The 21,773-nt window shown below is 45.6% G+C and overlaps 1 protein-coding gene across 2 annotated transcripts in view; it reads right to left on the bottom strand.

Annotated features, from left to right (window-relative positions):
* pde4a (phosphodiesterase 4A, cAMP-specific) overlaps window positions 1-21,773 on the bottom strand; it is a 56,349-nt gene that overhangs the window by 14,171 nt on the left and 20,405 nt on the right. The window contains exons 1-6 of one of the 2 annotated variants that reach the window (XM_006798129.3): window positions 7,094-7,879; window positions 3,888-4,073; window positions 3,432-3,468; window positions 3,192-3,262; window positions 2,354-2,403; window positions 1,447-1,559 (exon numbers count right to left, since the gene is read on the bottom strand). In XM_006798129.3, the coding sequence (XP_006798192.1) occupies window positions 1,447-1,559; window positions 2,354-2,403; window positions 3,192-3,262; window positions 3,432-3,468; window positions 3,888-4,073; window positions 7,094-7,290 (654 nt within the window). In that variant the 5' untranslated portion in view covers window positions 7,291-7,879. Of the gene's footprint in view, window positions 1-1,446; window positions 1,560-2,353; window positions 2,404-3,191; window positions 3,263-3,431; window positions 3,469-3,887; window positions 4,074-7,093; window positions 7,880-21,773 lie in introns of those variants that run through there. The other variant, XM_006798128.3, reaches the window with a different exon arrangement.

The raw sequence follows: 21,773 nt of genomic DNA, 5'->3' as shown, positions 1-21,773 counted from the left end.
GCCCAATCCTACCGGTGCATCAGCCCGTCTGTGCCGTCTCACACCGATCCCAGTAACACACAGTCAGAGCAGAGGCAGTCCGGCTGCCTCCTGATACCTCCGCAGCACAGTCCTCTGCTCCCAGTCAATCCGTGCATCAGCTGGCCAAAATGCCAGAGGTCTAATCCCGCTGCTTTAGGCTGCCGCTTCTCCTCAAATGCTCTGCCTCTTGCGCCATTTCCCTGGATGCTGTAGACAGCTCTCGCAAGCTAATCAGGCAGTGTGGCTGCAGGCGCGTGCATGTGTGTGAGTGTCTGCGCTCGCCTCTGTTCAGATGCCGACAGCGCATGTGCAACAAGACAGCATGTACGTCTGTCGGAAATATGTGTGTGAGTGAGGGTGTGAGTGTGAGTGAGAGACTGTGTGGGAATATTCATGTGTGCACCTCCATAATGGCAGCGTGGAGGATGTCTTATTTGCACCTTCTAAGACACCGCGACATATTCACAGAGACTACGTTTTCACCAAGAGTCTTCCTCTCTCTCTCTGTACATTGTGTGTGCACTGACACATAAACTATGTCCCTTCATTCATCACTGTGTTCTTTTCTCCCTCGCTCTTTTCATCACAAGCCTGATTACAAGCACAAAGAACGCTGCTAACTATTAACACAGAGGTGAAGCATGGGAAGAATTTCTGGAATAAAACCAACAAGGCACAGGATGCTGTCTCTTTAAGACAGAGCACTATTAAAGGAGCATTGCCTGTGCTTCATTGGTTGTTGCCTAAGCCACATGGCTTGTGGTCAGAGTGGGAAGCCAATGACAAAAAAGGGAAGGGCAGACCCTGCTGCTGTTCGGTAGCAACCAAGGTTACAGCAGAGACATCAGCATCAGGACCTATCCACCCCCCCACCCCCTTCCCTTGTCCTTCCCACCCACAAACTGTCACATCCCACCCTTCTCTACCGCTCTCTCTCTCTCTTCCTGTGCCCGCACAAACAAAAGTGCATGCATCTGTAAGAATCCTGCCCATGTGCACACATATGACATACAAACATACTAATGCAAAAATGCACCAAAATTCAATACTGCTTACAACCACACCAACCGCTAGAGTTGTTTTCCCCCCAGCTTTTCAGTATACCAACCAAAAAGGAAAGCACTAGCTGAACACAGGACTCCACATCAGTTATTTATGAATACCACAGGACTGCAAATAAACCCAGAATTACTGCAAATGATCACTTTTTTTAAGTAGCACATGAATACTCCAGCTGATGAGTCATGTGCTGAGCAATATTGTGTGAATATGTGTGAAGGTCACATGTGACAGGCACTGGAGGAGGCAGGAAAAGCCTTGTGGATCAGTTTATATGTTGCTCATTATCTCAGCAGGGCGCTTACACCGAAGTAGGCGAACAGTGAAGGTGAAGCTGAACATATTTGTGTGCGAACAGGTGCCCACCTTATTGGAGGCCATCTCGCTGACTGAGCGGTGGGTCTGAATGGTTTCCAGCTGGTCCAGACACCAGTCCAGCTCCTCCAGAGTTTCCCGAGCCATCTGCTGGTATGTCTCTTCTGGCAGGGGCATACACCACACATAGTCAAAGTATAAATTGGCAGGAAGTGTGAAAAGAGCAACAAAAAAAAAGAGCAAAAAAAGTCACATAAAGGCACTGATGAGCTAAGATTATGCTCCATTTATGGAGATCTGGGTCACATTCCAGTGATCGCACTTTCTGTCTTCCACCTTGGCTCAAAGATGACATGCACTGCACAGTACTGAATCATAATTAACCTAAAAAGCTGAGATTAGTGAAAAATAGTCTAGTGAAGCAACATCGCTGTGCTGATAATGTCATATATCATTCTGACATTTTAAATCAGGATTAAGCTTTTTAATACAAAAAGAGAAAATACCAGTTTTAATTATAAAATAAAAACTGCAAAAATAGTATCTGTTGAACACTTATTTTTCATATCTATTTCACAACCCACGTCTGTATAATAACTTTGAAAGAAAGGCAATGGCGGTCTTGCAAGCTCCTGGCTCCACATTTTCTCAAAGAATCCTATAAAAACTAAAAGTTTCAGTTTAAATGAAGCTATTCTTACATGCACTTTGTACATCTGCATGCAAGAAGTGATTAAATTCAACATTTTATTAACCCATATAGCCATAATAGCTTAAGCCTTATAATTAAGATCCACCCAATTTCCTAAAGTCTGCGCAGTGCAGTTGATTAAACATTTCCTCAGTAATAGCCACATAATATTATGTGATGTTCTGCGGTCATTAGGGGAGAGTGGGAGCCTTGGCGTGTCCTTAAAGGAAACTCGCTGGACAGAGTTTTAATTAGCTAACAACATACCAGAGAGTGTAGCTTGGGGAACAGTGGGTTGGCTTGTTACTGGTGACCTCCTGTGGACAAAGACAGCATTACATCAGTCTGAGAACTGCCCTCTGCTGCCCCCTGCTGGGGTTCAACACTCATGCAACATGGCAATATGTGGTTTTTAAAAAAGGGCTCAGACAGGAGATATAAGAATTTGTATTGATGTTTTTTCGTCTATATGCCCACAAACACTAGACAAGCGGAGGAGTGAATATTAACATTTCATCTGGTACTGAATAACACGGCAAGGTGCTTGTTTTAATAGTGCACACAAAGTCTCTTGTTTCACTTCAAAAATGAAAGCGTCTAAAAATGACTAAAGACAAAGCCTGAGTTCGGCTTTCTTCTCAAAAGGCTTTTGTGGTTTTTGTAATCGTACAGCGAGGGTACACCACCGTGTAATTATAGATGCTGATAATTCAGTGGCGCATTGCTTTATATATCATATTGACGTGGAACTCAAAGCCTGCCAGCTCGAGCTCCTTCTGTCTACTGCATTACAAGGGAGAATAATTTTAGTGTTATTGACCGTCTCCATCGTCTGGGCACAGAGTCAGGGACATACACCTGAGGCACTGAGCTCTCTGCATTCAGTCTTCAGCTAAAGCTTGTTGGAAATATGCCAAATAATGCACATCACATATTCCTTGAGCATTGTCTGGTCATCATAAACTGGTTAATCATGATGACTAAAGTGTTTCCCCATGGGATCAAGGAAACCGAGACATTTGCGTACACACACTGCAAACGAAGCAGGCAGTCGTGACAAGTTAAGTGGGGGGGGGGAAGGGGTGTCTGACAGCATGATACTGACTTGTTAGTGGGTGTTGTGACATTGGCGAGGATGGTGAAGTTGCTTCTTACAGTTCGTAGGCTGGCCAACACCTGGGGGATGGATGGACAGCGTGGGAGGGAAAGAAGGAGGAGGAAAGAGGAAGGGAGGAAGCAAGGAGGTGGGGGGGTAGGAGGACAAGTTCACTGCACTAATTAGCCGCCTTTTTGAGCCATTTACAGCAATTAAACATGTCGGATGAGGTGCACAGGGAATACGTACCTGAGCGAAAGGGGTGACGATCATGTCTTCTGTATGCCTGCAGGACCAAAGGTGAAAACAAAAAGCAGAGAATGAGAAGAATATGAGTGGTTGTGGCTGCTGCGGTGCTCTGTGTTTGTGTTTATATGAGAGGCTGTATCTGTGAGCTGGATGTTTACAAAGACCTGTGTGGATCTAAACAGGAAAAAAAATCCCTGAAACACATGAAAGGTTTGAGGTTTTTTAAGCTTACTGAAAAACAGACCAGGAAACAGAGCACAACAGTCAATATTATGAGGATTCATCACGATTTCATTAGCATAATGGATGCATAATTACAATCCCATTCCCAATGCTGTGTTGATTGGGATAATGTGTAGTTACTGTGATGTGCGTGAGTGGACACTGTGGGTTTAAAAAAACACGTTTCCATCCTGTCCTCAACATGATGGATCCAAGCGATGGCTCCGTGCTTACCCCTCACTGTTGATGGAGGAGTTGCGTGACATGGTTTTGGGGGACGTGTCGTAGTCTGAGTCTGAGCGGTACAGGAAGGATTCCCTGCGCTGGCTCTGGGGAAAAGAGGGGTGGAGCACCAACCCAGGACTCGCCTGCGAATCCATGGGACTGCGGCCTGGCGAGGGACCATTTTCTGAATCAAAGCTGCAGGGTGAGAGAGAAAAGAGAGAGTACAAGGGTTTTAGATGAGTTCCATTTTTGCAGGTTTCTGTTGCCGCCTTTCTTATTTCACAGTGTGGATAAACATTATCGAGATAACGCTGAATTCCCAGACACGAGTGACGATGCAGCTCAGCCTCTTGCAGTGTTTCTCCCTTTTTTTTGGAGTGAAAGTTGAAGAAAGCGATGTGACACTTTGCGGCATGAATGCATGCAGCTGTAACTCTGTGGTTCAGCTGGATTGGCAGGCTGCCACAGGGTTTCTCCAAGAATTACACTTTACTGACATGTCACTTCTCAGAGAGCATTGTGTTTAAGTGAGGAAAACGAGCCACATCAACCGCACATTCTCTCCGGGCCAATGCTTTCTCTCTATCTGGAGGCATGACTGATTGAGAATGTTGATTTTGCTACAGATCTGAGGTTAAAACAAACTACTGGTCGATTAAGGACACTCAAACTGAAGTCCCCCTGTGGACTTTAGACATGTAGCACTGCTGGGAAGAAGTTTTTCTATGACTTTTTCTGCCCCCCTTTTCTTGATTGTTGTGCAACACACATAAGGATGCACATGAGAAAATGCGGGTGAGGCAATACTCTATCCTAACAATGGAATGAGCTATATCCACTGATCTGATAATATGTTGCAATAAGTAGAAATGTGCCAACAAAGGCAGGGAAGAAGAAGAAGAAGAGTGAAAGCCAGGAAAAAAATCCTAAATACTTTTTAAATGGGTTTGGAAAAAAAAATGGACACATGTGCCGCAACTTCACCTATGGTTTTGTGAAGCCCAATTTTGATGCCTCTGTGTTAGCGTTTTGCCGCTATGTTGGAATTTTTACAACCTGAGGTGCCCATACTCTATGTGGACAAAGGGGTGGATTGCTAACTTTTAGCTAATGCTAACAAGCTCCACTCTGACACTGCACGGGTGCACAGCTCAGACACTGCTGCTAATTAGAGGTAACACAGAAAATATTGGATTTTGCTGACTAAAAGCACGAGCACAGATATTTTGGATGGTCTGTTGCCCAGTCAACCGCAGAGCAAGCCATAATGTATGACAGATAATTCCATTAAAAACGCTCCAAAAGGTACCAAAACACAGACCTGTTGAAGAGGGCTGGTTCGAATTAGCAGAGGAAAAGTGTGCTCTGCTGCCAGATACCTCCTGCTGTGTTTCCATCAGCTTGTATAGACTCAAACAGTACACCAAATAGCAAAAACAATGGCAACTGCAAACTTGTAAGAGCAAGAGCTAAGAATTACAGGAGACCCATTTCATCAAAAAAAAAAAAGTTATTTTGTTTAAGCCATAGTTTTATCTTGTGCATTAAAAATTTCAAAGCACTCAATGTCTTTATTTCCAGAATATTCCAAATTTGAGGACCTTTAACTGTGAAAGACGACTGACCAAATGTTGTTTTACATTTCTATGCTGCTGAATTTTAAATCATACATTAACTAAATCGGGGGCGAGACCAATCACGCTTTCAAAAGTCAAACTTTAAAAGGAAAATATTATTAATAAAATTCTCAAAGCTCAGCATATATTGCTTTCCTGAATTTTACAATGATGCTATATAGCAATATTGCACTAGGCCTCTAGGTTGAGATCTTTAAAGCCTGTTTGTGTATTGACATTATAAGTTTTCTTTATAGGTTGGTACTTGCTACAGAGAGCAAACCCATTTTGTGCCAGGCAGTAAAGATGTTTGACATTTCACGGGACTCTGTGGGGATTTTCTCGCTCTAGGAGGCAGCTTCGAGGTGCCCATTGGGTAAACTACAGCTTTTGCCATCTTTTGCCAAAGTACCAAATAAATTGTGGCGATGATAACTTCGTCATTGCCTTTTACAGCTCTGCAAATCAACAATTAATTCCCTTCTCCTCAAATTTCAGAGCGTAACCCAGATGAGCTTAACCCAAGGGGGCACAGCAACATACTGCTCAGATTACACTCCCCTCTTTTTCCCCCAAACCACCTTCAGTCACAAACCTTTAGTCTCCAGCAAACGTCAGAAAAATTCCTCTGGCATTTTTTTTTTTTTTTTTTTTTTTTTTGAGATGAAAGCAAGATTAGATCTTGCAACACAGAACCGAAGTCAGTATTGATTCGACAGGGTTTCAGAGTTTGGCATTATGTAACAAGAAAAAGATGGACAGTGTTCAGGCAGCAGTGCAGACAGACACCAATTTATCTGACGGCATGTGTGAAAGGTACACTGCTGGATTTATTATGTTTGTTACACACCTAAACAGCAACAGGATTCCTCATATATATTTACCTGCGTTTAAATGTTGGGATGACAAGGACAGATATGTAGGCGCATTGCACTGCAGCAAAAGCAGCAGCAGAGGCAGCATCTATTTTTGATATAGGATCACTTTTATCTCCTCAGCACCTCTCCACGTCTCCTAAACTTCCCAAACTTTTGTTGTCAACACAGTTGTGAACGCCCTTCAGTTCAATTTCTAAAATTAAGCATGAAGTGTGATATTTTTGGAATTTACTTATAAATTGGCCAATTAGGAGGCACTCCTTGCCCCAGAAGGCTTTGAGGATATGGCAGCAGATCAAATTATCATTAAACATGTTTCCTCAGTAATGAAGAAGACATAAGAAATGTCTGCCATGGGGACTCTCTGCAAGCAGCATGCGCTAATCCCTGTTTTTTGTTTTTTTTCCTGCAGACTTTCAGAGTAATTATGAGACTCCAGCATTCTGAATTCAGCACTTCTCCAAATCTAATCCATCTGACTAATGGTATAACAGTGTGTGCATGGAATAATTTGCTCTGAAATCCACTTTATTGAGCTGCATTACAGTCATATTGGACAAACACTGAAATGGTCACGCTGCACCTGAACTAAGGTATAACTGTTACACATATCTTCTGCATATTTTTCTCTTTTTCTTTCTTTCTTTTTTTTTTAATGAACAAAGATTGCTTAGTCACGACCAGGACATTAAAAGATCAGTGTCTTGGTGCACGACTGTACCTGTAAACACAGTGAGATGAGCGTCTGCGCTCCTGAATACTGCGGTTTAGTTTCAAGCGCCGAAACAGAGCAGAGCCTCCTCCGTGTCCCCGAGACTGATCCCCTGGCGACACGGGTGAGGTGAGCGGGGGCACCGGAGGTGGACCCTCACTACTCTCCCACAATGTCAGCTGTCGTGTCAGCTTCTTCTGACTCATTGCTGGCCCTGCTGGAGCTGACAGGCGAAGGAAAACTCCCCCAGCCTCCACTTACAACTGGCTGTCTTGCTCTCTGTGGCTGTCTCCCTCCCACGCAGTCCCCCTCATCCACTTTTCAGTGAGTACTCAGGCAGAAAAAAACAAAGCACCTGACGTATGTGCTGCAAACTGTCCTCAATCCAGAGCGAGGTCTAATAACAAGGCCCGATCCTCCCTTTAGTCCTGCTCTTGCACACGTCTCACACTGGAGGAGTCAAATTTCATCAACATGCGTATCCTGTGATGTGATCCTCATGCCCTGGATACCTTAAATCCAGTTCCCCCTTCTTGCATCCTCAGTTTGTTCCCTGGATTAATTTGGGTCTTTTTAATCCTTGCTTGAGCGGGTTTGTGTGTTCCTCACCCCTGACAGCCTCACAGAGAGCTCTTCTGATGTTTCACCACATCAACTCTGATTCCCATACAGGCTGATCCAAACCGGACCTCCGTCCCCTCCTGGTCTCCACGTTGCTGTTGCTCTCACGTTCACAACTCTTAAGACATCCCTGCCGCTAATGCACCAACTGCTAATTTCCTTATTAGCCAGCCTTTTGCCCTCTCGTCTAAGTTTTTCTCCCCCCTCCCACCTCCCTGATGAAAGCATGTGCTCTCACTAGCCTTATCTCTCTGCTCACACTTCCTCTGCAGCAACAGGAAGGCTGATCAGTACGAGTAACAGACCACAGGCGAGAGAATAGAGAAACACGCAGAGCCTGTGTAATGAGGATTTGAAGAGGAGATACAAACAGCCCAAAAAAGAGAGGAGGAGAAAAGAGAGAGAGAGGGAGAAAAAGTCAGGGGGAAATGGGTTGACTCATACCCCTGTGTAAATGTTTACACGATCTACTAAAAGAGCGTGCAAGGTTTGCGCCCAAAACATTTTGTATTTTGACATCAACAACCTTCACCAGCAGCACTGTCTGTGGCCTTTAGATGGGAACAGACACGGTTCTAGCATAATATTCTCTATGAGCAACAATTAGACCATGAAATAGCTTTCAGACAAGGTGCATAGGTCAACCACATCTAATTCAGTGATGGCATTGTAGATAGTAATAGTAGACAGCCCCAAGCTGAATTTTTGTGTGTGAAGAGTGCTGTTCTTTTTTTGTGGTTGTTGGGGTTTTTTTTTTAACACGTCACTAAAAATGATGAAACAAGTCTCTGTAGTGTTTATTAAAACTAAGTTGGAGCCACTGAAGCACTGCAGGTGTCAGGTTAGCTGTCAGCGCTGTTCCTGAGGTGTTATTTGTTACTTTCATACCAGGAGGCATTGATTAATAGCTTTGTGACTAACTGATTAACCCTGAAATTACCAAAATGGTATTTGGAAACAACGCTGCTGGAAATTTAGCAATTTCCTTTGAATAGAGAAAGAGTGTGTGCAATTTATTTAGATACTGTACCAAAATGTCACAGTGTTTATTGTTTTTACACTGACCAGCGCTGTGTAATACTCCATGATGGCATAGTTACTGAAGTTACAAAAATCAAACTGTGTAAATAACTTGTAGCCATGTGAAAAAGTGCACCCCAGGAATAACATGAAGTAATCATTTTCTGTATGACTTTATGAGTCACTCGCGTCGTTGTGGAAGAATTTTTTTGCAACTCATCTTTCGCAATGTTGGGCCATATCATTGAGGTTTGTGCGCATTAGTTGGTGCAGAGCTCTCTTGAGGTCTCTCCACAGCTTTCTTAGCATGGTTAATGTCTGGACTGACTCGACTATTGCATCACCTTAACTTTTTTCTTTTTTTCATTTTTGTTGCCAATTAGCTGCCGTGCACGAGCTCACAGTCCCGCTGCACGATTTAGTTTCCGTTAAACTTTAGCTGGACAGATGACCTCACATGGAATTCCAGAATGCTTTGGTACACAGAGGTGTTTATGGTCGATTTGATGCAAGGTGCTGAGGTCGTGTGGCTGCAAAACAAACTCAGATCATCACCCCTCCACCACCGTGCTGACAGTTGGTACGTGGTGGTTATGCTGACGTACTGTCAAATGACCAAATGACGTTGCTCCAGAAGGGTTTGGGTTTGTCGAGATGCAGCTTTGCAAATTTAAGTTGTGTTCTTCTGTTCTTTTTTTTTTTACAGAAAACAGGATTTCTCCTGGATCCTTCCCAATGAGTCATACTTGTTTCTGTTCTTTTTCAAAGTGAACTGTCATTAACTTTAACGTTTAGGATGCTGTTGAAATTTGACTGTAGAGTCGTAGTTGTAGGTCTCGGGTGTTTTTGCATCTTCTCTGTGTCGTCTAACCTTGGAGGGAATTTTGTGTGAACTCCACTCCTGGAAGATTAACAACTGCCATGAACGTTTCCCACCAGTGACTTTATATTTTTTTGGAATTAGTTTATTAGATCATCTATCATAAAACAAGAAAAATATTTTAAAAGTCTGTCAAAAACTTAAGGTAACTTTCAGGAAGTTACCAAATTAACTTTTTTATACCCAAATTTGAGGCGGCACACTGTATTCACTGAGAAATTAATGAAGCATAACATTTAACCACTAAAATTAAGTTAAAAATGACAATTAATTTCTGTTCAGGAATGCAATTAATTACCGGAATTTAGCATCTTAATTAAAAAAAATAGATTATTTCTGCTTTTTTGCAAATTTGAAATGTCATGGATGACAACAATAATTATATTTAAGCATTAAAAGTCACAATTTAAAAAAATAAAATAAAAAAAAGCTTGAACATCCTGGTGAATTAACCATTGTAGGAACGATTATGGTAATTTAAGGCAGCTGTGATAAAACATTGCATTTTGTGGGTGTATATATATATATATATATATATATATATATATATATATATATATATATATATATATATATATATATATTTGGGAACAGTTCACATATTCGTGCGACAGAAACGCCTGTTAATTTTTTATGTCTGTGCTGCAGGTTGTTCTGCTTCTGCAGTATAAAGAATCATTAATACAGTTGATGTTTTAGAGGCTCTCATACTGCTGATTGTTTACTAAATACAATTCTTAATTTCTGCTTGTCTAAGTGGAAAATGTCATCCAAACGCTTCCTGGTTTTGGTTGCAGGACTAACCTTTTGTCCCTGTTTGGGATACAAATATTTCAAATTGTGGAAGTCTGTGTGCATGCTGATACAAACCTACATTTGTGTGTGTGTGTGTGTTTGATTTTGTGTGTGTCAGCAGTGAGAATACAAAAAGAAGAAAGCTATTCAAACTCTGTATCACAATTTGAATATACACTGCGCACATACCGAATGAGAGCATAAATGAGATGACTTGTGAACAGTATCTGTTTTTCCTTCAGCCTTTTTTCTGCAACAGCAGCTTCAGGAAAAAAACAAAAAGAACCCAAGCGAAACCTGCTGCATGAATTCAGTGTTCCACCTTTCAGCAGGCGGCTTAAAGCCTGAGCGCGGCGAAGAACACGCCGAAGATAAGATGCCTCGTCGAGCCGTTTCCTTCTCGCCTCTTGTCTTCTGCATTCATTGGTTAACTTTTTCCTCTGAATCTGTCTTTTCCCTCACTTCTCTTCCTGGTGGAGAGAGCAACTACCGTTTGTTTGTGATGCACTTAGGATGGATGGTGGAGCTCATCTTGGAAAGTCACTTATGAAAAGGCCTTGCATACAGCCTGTTTGAACAGTGCCTTTCACAGCCAGACTTTGGGAAAATGTCAAGAATTCAAATTCACTTGACAGTTACTGTTGTAATCTCTGGAGAGCTGATGAAGAGACAATTATTCTATCTCCTTTTAAATACCAAGTCCCAGCTCGATAATAGCTGGTGAAACCTCTCAAAGTGACTCATGCACACCCGTGGTTGTTACACACACGCTCGTGAACACATACTGGCAAAAACACACCCCGATGATACGCTTAAGCGCACACACAGATGAGCGTTAATGCTGAAACTCTTTTGTTTTCAATCAACACTATAAAAAGGCGAACTAGATGCACGCACATACACACACGGACACGCACACATATACGCAGGGTGATTATAAGCCGGGCTGTGGGCAGCTCTTGGTTTCATTATGTGAAAGCTGAGTCCCTGGAGTGTATTGCTGCAGACAATGACATGATGATCAGAGGTTTCAGGGGGAAGGGGGGATTTGTGCCAACAGAGTCACTCCTAATGGCGATAGCAAACCATCTCTGTCGTGATTAAAGCTGCTGTCTCTCATATAGCTACCTGAATGCTTCCCTCTGTGAATGACTGGGGCTCTGTGACGCACGCCTATGGTTATAGATATGTGTTAACAATGCGGTTTGATTTGCATGACTGAGAGATGTAGTCAGTCAGTGACTTGGAAAATAAAGCTAATTTCCTGCATGCTCTCTAACCCTATAACATCAAGCTGCATTGTATTTACACTGAGAAGTCTTATGCACAGGTATTAATGCATCTCTATTTGCTTATTAAATTACAGCTGTGCCTTTTCTTACAAAGAGTCCTTGTGTGCAGAGAGAACCACGAAAATTGGACTGTGCTGCAGCAGCACTTCATTTAGTCTCTTCACTGCATACATTTCTGCAACAAAAGGGGAAGCCTGGTTTCATGTCATTACTACAGCAGGCTTCAAAGGGCTACGGAGCCCTAAGTCAATACAGCGATTAGTTTAATTAAACCTATAAGTCCATATGAGAGCGTAGAGGGGATTTACATACACTCCCTCCATTGAACGTCGCTTGCTATCGATTATTCATTAACAGTCATCACGAGGAAGCCCCTGGCAGGGGCAGCCTGCTGCCATATCAGCGTTTTCCCAACAGTCTGGTTGGTGTCAGCTCTGCTTTCTCCCCATCACACTGTGCACTGCGGTTAATCAGACCTCTCTGAAGGGATGAAGCAACGCTCATCCATTTAAACGACTGCAAAAAAGAAACGATATACTCCAAACCCCGCCCCAACAATCCTTTTTCTTAATTTTCTTCAGCTCAGCGAGTTAATGATTAACCTGTGTGAGTCCGTCAGCCTTTCTCTCTTCAGTCTGTACTCTCAGCCTTAGTGGAGAATGACAGTTATTTCCTGCCCCCGCTTCCTCCTCTCCCAAGCAAGCACAGATGCTTATTTCCACGTGCAATTTCAGCCTCCCCTCCACAACATTCCCCCCTCCACACATGCACCCACCCACCCACCCATGAGCTGTGCCTCACCCAGGCATTTAGCACCTGGCTGATTGCTACCACTGTGGGGGCGGCAGTCAGGCCAGTTGAAGGGAAGAGGAGTGAGGACTTGCAAATTGGGAAAGGCTGCTACTTTTATAGGCTGACCATGTAATCACAGCTGTACTCTTATTGCTGCTGTTGAATCATCAGCGGATCTATCGAGCACATTAGACCTTTTTATTACGAAGCACTCTCAGGCTGGGGCAAAGCTTTTAGGGCAGCGTGCCCGTAACTGACACATCTCAAATGACATGTCCAGAGCAGGCTTGCCATCTCCGCTTGCCTCAGCTTGCCCTTTGTGTTCTCAGGCAAACACCAGATAAGAAGAGAGATAGAGGCACGCTCATGACTCCTTACATTTTAATGCCGACATTTACAGTACAATGCACAAGAGGCAAGCGCTCTGAAGGGAAAGTGCTGGAGACAAGCCACATGGGCAACAAAAGGGCATTTGGTCACTGGAGCTTCACAGTGCTGGGGTGAGAGTAATGCAATGGCATAGATGGAAAAGGGAAAAAAGGGCAGGACACGGTAATAATCAGTTAGACAGAGATGCGAGAAGTCTGCTTATGGTGCAGTAACTGTCTGGTCAGGAGGCACCCTCTAAAATCCCCCGAATTTGCTGAAATCTACTAACGTGTCATCACTAATTCAATAATTAAATCAAGTCTCCCGTTGTTACAATCATAACGATTTCAGAACTTATAATTAGATATTTAAGCATCTCGATTCGTTGTGACCTGGCAGCTGAACGCTCATTAAACTCATCAAATTATGTTCGTTAAGAAACATTGCCACCTTATTAGCATACCAGCCAGCATCCATTCATGCTGATTTAAATCTTTCCAGAAATCTCATTCCTTATCCAGCTACAAAAAAAAAAAAAACCCATCTGCATTCAGAAGGCATTATTGAGTCTTTTCATCCATGCATCAGAGATGAGTCACAGAAATTTTCTACAATAAAAATCAAAACAGTGCTAACCCCTGACAAAAATTCAGATCCACTTCAGCCCCTACCCCCACGCTTTCACTTTTCAAGAGTTCCACATTTCACCAGTAATGCTGGACTCCACATTGTGAGAAAAACCACACTCATTACATGGCGCCCTATGACCAAAAGTAAACCAGATAAGTAAATTTCAGCATGACTGAATGGTTGTTTGCTGCTACTTTTCAACAGCTTTGGTTTCTACTTGAAGCTCTTGTTAAAGGTTTTAAGTCGGCTGCTGTCACGATCCTGTTGCTTAGATCAGCATAATTACTGAATTGAGGGTTTTTATTACATTAATTTGTATGAGCAAGAAAATAAGGGTCAAGTCATACAGGCCTATGCTGGTCAGCCTGGCAACCACTGGTCAAGAGGGAAAAAGATTAATATTTCCCAACTGATTGCGAGTGGTTGCTGGAAGTTGGCAATGCTATAGCCCCATTTGAAGGCAAATAATCTCCATTTCCAGCTTGCGTGCATTTCAAAGTTACAGCTAGCATACACCTGGAAACGCTGTCAAACAGTCGGGTTTGACAGTGACTGATTGGATGAAGCTGTTAGAGGCAGATAAGTTATACCAGGCAGCCTATCAATCCTATAAAACCTGAGTAATTAGTAATTGTTCTTTCTTTTTACCACTAGTTCATTCATTGTAAGCTAAAATTGACCAAAAATACACACTTTAGCATGCACCATGTTAACTGCCATTTTGCATATCTAAACAAATATAATTTTGCTAGCATTAAAGTAGCAATAAAGCAGTAAATTGTCCAATTTAAGAGACTAGATTAGATAGTTATGCAGAGTGAAGGAGTTCTATATATTGATAACATAATGTTTAGAATTTTTTTAAAACATCATACAAATATTTGACATATTATTAGTGGAAAACATAATAATTACCAACTCGAGAATCATTAATTAATCAGCGTGTTTGCAAGATAATAATAGATTAGATTAGACACTGGAGTATTTAAAGCTCTCTTGAGTTTAAATTCACAATAATTGAATATTATCAAACTTCTACTTCTTGAAAAATACTCATATTTGATGACTGTTGCATTTTACCTTACCCCCCCAGAGTGTTCTGTGCATGAGTTTTTACATCAAGTCTGAAATTTTGTGTGTATTTTGTGTGTTCTCTGTTTGGGTTTTAGCGTTTGACCGTTTTTTTGACATTCTTGGCTTTGGACATTATGAAAGACAGAAAAAAAAACACCTGTGGCCTTCTGATGGGAGATGTTTTGTAAGGGGAGGGAGATAGTTTAAGCTTACAGGTCAGAGTGACCCACTAACGGTGGTAAACAGTGGGCTGGGACGTTTCTATTTCTCTAAGCTGAACACATACAAAGGATGAGATCATGAGTGGAATTTTACAGAGAAGGATGGGCTAGTAAACCACTTGCTGTAACAGCGAGAGCCCCCAGGAGCCCAAAACAGATGTAATCTGAAGTTTCGTCTGCAGTAGTTTATGCATATATTAGCAACAGTCTGAGAGTTTAGCTTAGTGAGTAAATTTGCATTCAGTTTTTCACACAGAGGTATGTTGCTAAAAGGCTTTGTCCTTTTAAGCAACAATAGCATTACCTAAAATTACCCTAAAGAAAGACAACTAAAGTTCAGTTTTTGATGCCCTAAACCAAGAAAAGGTTCCTCCATGAATGAAATGTTCTGCTAATATTAACCCTACCATACTGGTCACATCAGCTGTATACAGTGTTGGGGAGTAACGGAATACATGTACCGCCGTTATGTATTTAAAATACAAAATATGAGTAACTGTATTCCGTTACAGTTACCGTTTAAAAAGGTGGTATTTAGAATACAGTTACTTTGTTGAAATAAATGGATTACACGGCGGTACTTCCCTGTTTCATATTGTGGCGGGTCAGGCCTGTTTGGGTTTTGTTTGACAGCTACGTTCTCTTGTTCCAGGCGGCAGCGTTACGGTTGCCATGGTTACAGGGTGACGCTCTCTCTCTGCGTGTGTCCTGGGTGAGAGAGGCCTTTTTGTTGTTGTTGTGCTAAGCTAATAGGCAGAATGCTACCGGCCTAGCTCTAAAGAATGTAGCATCATAGGCAGTGTAGTCCGTGCTGCAGGGAGAATGGACTGCCATACCCGTTATGTGTCTGTGAGCGCGAGGAGGGAGAAAAAGGAAAAGTACGAGCTGTCATCGAGCAAAAACGGGAGCTGGAAGCATGTAAATATAATAATAACCACTGCAGCCAAGAAGAGTGCCTGACCAGCCCAGTTGTAAGTAAGCTATTAAGACTCGACTGTACACCGTGTTCGTGTTTTCCTCCAAAAACAATAAGTTCCGTTGGAGCAGCCTTTCAACGCCTCTCTCTGTCTGTCGCTAGCAAAGTTGACCCAGACAACAAAGTAAAGCTAGTTTTCGGCTACGAGCCTGACACAGAACCCACCGTATTAGTCAGAGGTCCCTTTACGGTTCGGAGCCGCGGACCTTCAGTAACAGTAATAAATCACAGCAATAGTACATTCATGTAGTTGTAAACAGCATGATATATTAAGTAATCCAAAGTATTCAGAATACGTTACTCTCATTGAGTAACGTAACGGAATACGTTACAGAATACATTTTGGGGCATGTATTCTGTATTCTGTAATTAAATACATTTTAAAAGTAACCTTCCCAACACTGGCTGTATATCTTCCAGAGGCATGTGGTGCCTTTGCACATCTCATATTTTCTAATTGTATTATGTATTTCTGTTCACATTCAAAATTATAGATCAAATAGCTTTTGGACATAATTTATTAAGACAGAATTAAGTTCAAGGTTAAGGGCAACAAAATTTTGGGAAGCAACTAGTAGCAATGTATGGAAGCTGGAACACTGGAAGCCTTGCCGGGTATACTGACTTCTTTGAGACTAATGCTTGGAGCGTCCACTGCGATGTGTGAAAATTCATTCTCAGCAGTGAGGAATGTTTTCACTGACAACCATCAGGCACACCATGCACATAATGCGTAATTTATGGTAATGCAGTTGTGTCCATTTGCGTATGTATTTCTCTACAAACAGCATACGGAGAGGTGTTTTCACCCTGTTGTGTAAAATCCCAGCCGCACGTTGCTGGATGTGAACGCCACTGTGTGTCACTGGATTGCTGTCTGGTCGATTAGTGTTGCTAGAGGGGAGTGACAGCAGAGTTCATCAGGATTGGCAGAAGTGCAGATAAATCAAAGATCAAAAAATATGATATGAAAGCCACAGACAGCAGCTGCAGTTGAGTCTTTTTATTGTTTTTAAACAATTTCGCTTCAGCTTTTCGTACATTGTAACTTCGCTCTTCTTCTTCGACTGGCTGACAGGCGAACAACAACAGAAGGAAGAGTAGCCCACAGACCAGTTTTACCACATACTTTGTACACCGCCTCCATCAACAGCAGACACTCTCTGCAGGTAGACAGGTCTTTCATAGACTGCCAGAGGAGTTGCAACACACTACCACTGCTGAACTGTGATTTCAGCACAGGGCAGAACATGTTTGAGAGAAACCTCAAATGCAAATGCCTTCTCAGGGCTTGCTGTGTGCCAGGAAAGGTGGGACCCAAATACAGGACTCACTGAGAACAACGTGAAAATTAAAAAACTGCTTTATTGCTGTAGACTCACAAAAAATGTAAGAAAACTTAAGCCAGGAACAAACCATCTCTGGAGAAGTATCACCAGGAGAAAACATGAGCAGGAACACACACAGCTAGAGGGGAGACAACGACAACGTGACAGAACAGAGGGAGACTGAAGACATGAATACACACACAGGACAAAGGCTGTGTCCCAATTCAGAGGCCGCACGCTTGAAGTACGCATTTTAAGTGCGATTACGTCACCGCCACGCGACGACGGCTGTCCCAATTCGAAGTGTACTTCAAATGCGTACTCCAAATGCGCCGTCGATTTCCCCAAATATCAAGCGTGGTCCGGTGCACACTTCGTGGTCCCATATATCCCACAGTTCATAGCGCGGCGGTGGGTGTGGATAATTTTGCCGCAAAATACGGCAGAAGGGAGCGGCCGAAGAGTGAACTGTCAAAAGTAAGTACTGAATATGATGTCACCTATTTATGTGCGAATGTTTAATAACGAAGAACATTAAAACATTGCTGTTGGCCACATGTCGGCAAAGTTATGTGACACTAGTGATGTTTGTACTTTCAGCGTTAACTTGGTTTTAAAGCATATAGATATATAGATATAGATATCATAATAATTTGACAATACTATAATTATAGAGGCTAAGCCTACGCTTGAAGCCACTGAGGTGGTCGTTAACGGGGGGTGACGCGATGTCACTGGTATGCACGCATTAAGTGAACAGTCCAATAAATCCAGCAGTATGTATCTTGTCCTTTTTGGTCTTTATTCCATATCAACTTCACATAACAGCGCAACGGTCACAAACTGTTTGCCATCTTACAATTAATGACACACCTGACGCCGTTTACGTGCGTCTACCTTAAATACCTTTACATAATCAAAACAGAAAAAGGTGACCTCTAGCGACCACATAAGGTATTAACCCAAGAATGGCTCCTACAATAATATTGGCCATATTATATTTACACTACCACAGTGAGATGATTTTAGTCTCAGGAACAACAAGAGCTAATTGTTATTTACTAACTAATCTTGAAATGACTGTTCAGTACAGAAATGAAGCCCAACTATCATGTTTTACAGTCCCGTGGTCTCAGCCTCAGATACTCAACTAATCAAAGTGATGTCATGACAAAAATGAATGACCAACAAAACATTTTTTCTCCTTCATTTATGTCACACAAAGCTGTATGAGACGTTTCTCGCGGTTAGTATCATGGTTGCTAGGCAACCTGAACAGCGTGACGAAGGCTAGACCATCCCATTTCACAAGCCTCACCCTTCCGCACTTCTCGTACTCATAGTACGCACCGTACGTAGTACGCGTAGTGCGCGTACTTCAAGCGTGCAGACTCTGAATTGGGACACAGCCAATGAGCGGATCGACAACAGGTGGGACACAGCTGGAACAAATCAGGGGTAACTAGACAAAGGAGATTAAATAGACTGCAACACACAGTGAATGAGAGACTATCAAAATAAGACAGGAAGTAATGAACACAGAGACCCAGACTATGAGACACAAACTTGACACAGAGACGAGAAGCTAGAAGGACGAGGTCCTCGAGTGATCCCACTCTGAGACACATTGCATCCAGAAGTTTTAAATGGTGAGTTTAAGAAACTGTTCTGTGATCATTCTAGCTCAAACTGAGGAGTCTGTGGTAAGAATTTTTAGTGTTTTAGGATCAAAACATAAGGGGTTAAGCATCTTAATTGTACTACCAGCAATCTTTTTTTAGTGTTAACGACATTTTTTTTATCCTAAAAAGCAGGCAGCAGGTTTCTAACCCTTGTTAAAACTGGATGCCCAGGTCTTACAGGTCTGGGTTTGCTTCCTTAGTAACATGTCACTAGCAGTAATTAATGGCAGATTCAGTCCTCTTGTGTGAAGTTGGTGCTTTAGGCTTATTATTATTGATGTGCAGGAGTCAATAGAAGCAAGTGGTTAGCGGACTGTGCTAAGCTAGGGAGCTTGTTGCTCCTTGTTAGTGCAGGAGAGAGGCGTTGAGGTACTTGGATTGTCACACTTGTCAGGCGTTGTGTGGAGGCGAGGAAGAAGGAACCCAAACGCAGGACTCACAGGTAGGTGAAGACTGGTGGATGTTTATTATAAGGAGTGGAGGAACAGAGGGTGAACGGACACTGACTGGCTGGAACACTGAATGGCTGACTGACTGAGAGAACACGGGGAGGACAACATCACACGAACATCATCAATGACACGACAAAGAACGAATGGAAACAGAAGACCTAAATACACAGACTGATGAGGATGATAATGAGAGACCGGTGAGTACACAGCTGAACATAATCTGGCTAATGGCACGAGACGAGGTGACAGGAACAAACAGGAAGTGACGAAATAAACTGAACGTGAACAAAACGGAAAGCACTGGGTCACCGACCCAGGAACCCTGACAGTACCCCCCCCTCCAAAGGCCGGCACCCGACGGCCAAAAGAAAGAAAAACCAGAACAGGGAGGGCGGAGGGGGCCCAGGACGGAGGGACGGAGTCCACAGAGAGACAAACAGGTCAGGCGGGCGGCCGCGTGGCCGGCGGCCGAGACGAGACAGGTCAGGCGGGCGGCCGCGTGGCCGGCGGCCGAGACGAGACAGGTCAGGCGGGCGGCCGCGTGGCCGGCGGCCGAGACGAGACAGGTCAGGCGGGCGGCCGCGTGGCCGGCGGCCGAGACGAGACAGGTCAGGCGGGCGGCCGCGTGGCCGGCGGCCGAGTGGCCGGCGGCCGAGACGAGACAGGTCAGGCGGGCGGCCGCGTGGCCGGCGGCCGAGACGAGACAGTTCAGGCGGGCGGCCGCGTGGCCGGCGGCCGAGACGAGACAGTTCAGGCGGGCGGCCGCGTGGCCGGCGGCCGAGACGAGACAGTTCAGGCGGGCGGCCGCGAGGAAGGCGGCGGCGGCCGCTGAGCTGGTCCGGCGGGCGGCCGCGAGGAAGGCGGCGGCGGCCGCTGAGCTGGTCCGGCGGGCGGCCGCGAGGAAGGCGGCGGCGGCCGCTGAGCTGGTCCGGCGGGCGGCCGCGAGGAAGGCGGCGGCGGCCGCTGAGCTGGTCCGGCGGGCGGCCGCGAGGAAGGCGGCGGCGGCCGCTGAGCTGGTCCGGCGGGCGGCCGCGAGGAAGGCGATGACGTCCAGAACGTGGCTGGGGCGACGGTGCGGCAGCCGCAGGACCAGGCGAAGCGGAGGCTGGCGACACGGCAGCCGCCGGACCAGGCGAAGCTGAAGCTGAAGCAGAGGCTGAGTCCGGACCAGGCGAAGCTGAAGCTGAAGCAGAGGCTGAGTCCGGACCAGGCGAAGCTGAAGCTGAAGCAGAGGCTGAGTCCGGACCAGGCGAAGCAGACGCTGAAGCTGAGTCTGAGGCTGGCCCAGGCGAAGCAGACGCTGAAGCTGAAGCTGAGTCTGAGGCTGGCCCAGGCGAAGCAGACGCTGAAGCTGAAGCTGAGTCTGAGGCTGGCCCAGGCGAAGCAGACGCTGACGCTGAAGCTGAGTCTGAGGCTGGCCCAGGCGAAGCAGACGCTGACGCTGAAGCTGAGTCTGAGGCTGGCCCAGGCGAAGCAGACGCTGACGCTGAAGCTGAGTCTGAGGCTGGCCCAGGCGAAGCAGACGCTGACGCTGAAGCTGAGTCTGAGGCTGGCCCAGGCGAAGCAGACGCTGACGCTGAAGCTGAGTCTGAGGCTGGCCCAGGCGAAGCAGACGCTGACGCTGAAGCTGAGTCTGAGGCTGGCCCAGGCGAAGCAGACGCTGACGCTGAAGCTGAGTCTGAGGCTGGCCCAGGCGAAGCAGACGCTGACGCTGAAGCTGAGTCCGGCCCAGGCGAAGCAGACGCTGAAGCTGAGTCCGGCCCAGGCGACGCAGACGCTGACGCTGAGGCTGGACCAGGTGACGGCACGGGAGCCGGGGGTGACGGAGCCACAGCTTTAGGGCCAGCGGGCGCGGAAGCCCCTGGCTGGAGACAGGCAGGGCCAGCGGGCGCGGAAGCCCCTGGCTGGAGACAGGCAGGGCCAGCGGGCGCGGAAGCCCCTGGCTGGAGACAGGCCGGGCCAGCGGGCGCGGAGGCCCCTGGCTGGAGACAGGCAGGGCCAGCGGGCGCGGAGGCCCCTGGCGGGAGAGCGGCCGGGCCAGCGGGCGCGGAGGCCCCTGGCGGGAGAGCGGCCGGGCCAGCGGGCGCGGAGGCCCCTGGCGGGAGAGCGGCCGGGCCAGCGGGCGCGGAGGCCCCTGGCGGGAGAGCGGCCGGGCCAGCGGGCGCGGAGGCCCCTGGCTGACAAGCAGGAGGGCTCACAGCTGGCTCTGGGTGCTGTGGCTGCAGGTCCAGGAACTGAACTGACTGGACGGGAGGCGACTGGACTGACTGGACGGGAGGCGACGGGACTGACTGGACGGGAGGCGACGGGACTGACTGGACGGGAGGCGACGGGACTGACTGGACGGGAGGCGACGGGACTGACTGGACTACAGACTGGACTACAGGGGACTGGAGGACGGGAGGAGACTGGACTACAGGGGACTGGAGGACGGGAGGAGACTGGACTACAGGGGACTGGAGGACGGGAGGAGACTGGACTACAGGGGACTGGAGGACGGGAGGAGACTGGACTACAGGGGACTGGAGGACGGGAGGAGACTGGACTACAGGGGACT

This window comes from Neolamprologus brichardi, chromosome 4, assembly GCF_056152115.1.
Source record: "Neolamprologus brichardi isolate AB-2024 chromosome 4, ASM5615211v1, whole genome shotgun sequence".
Lineage (NCBI taxonomy): Eukaryota > Metazoa > Chordata > Actinopteri > Cichliformes > Cichlidae > Neolamprologus > Neolamprologus brichardi.
Note: the sequence above shows the minus strand (reverse complement) of the source record. Positions and strands in the feature narration are given on the sequence as shown.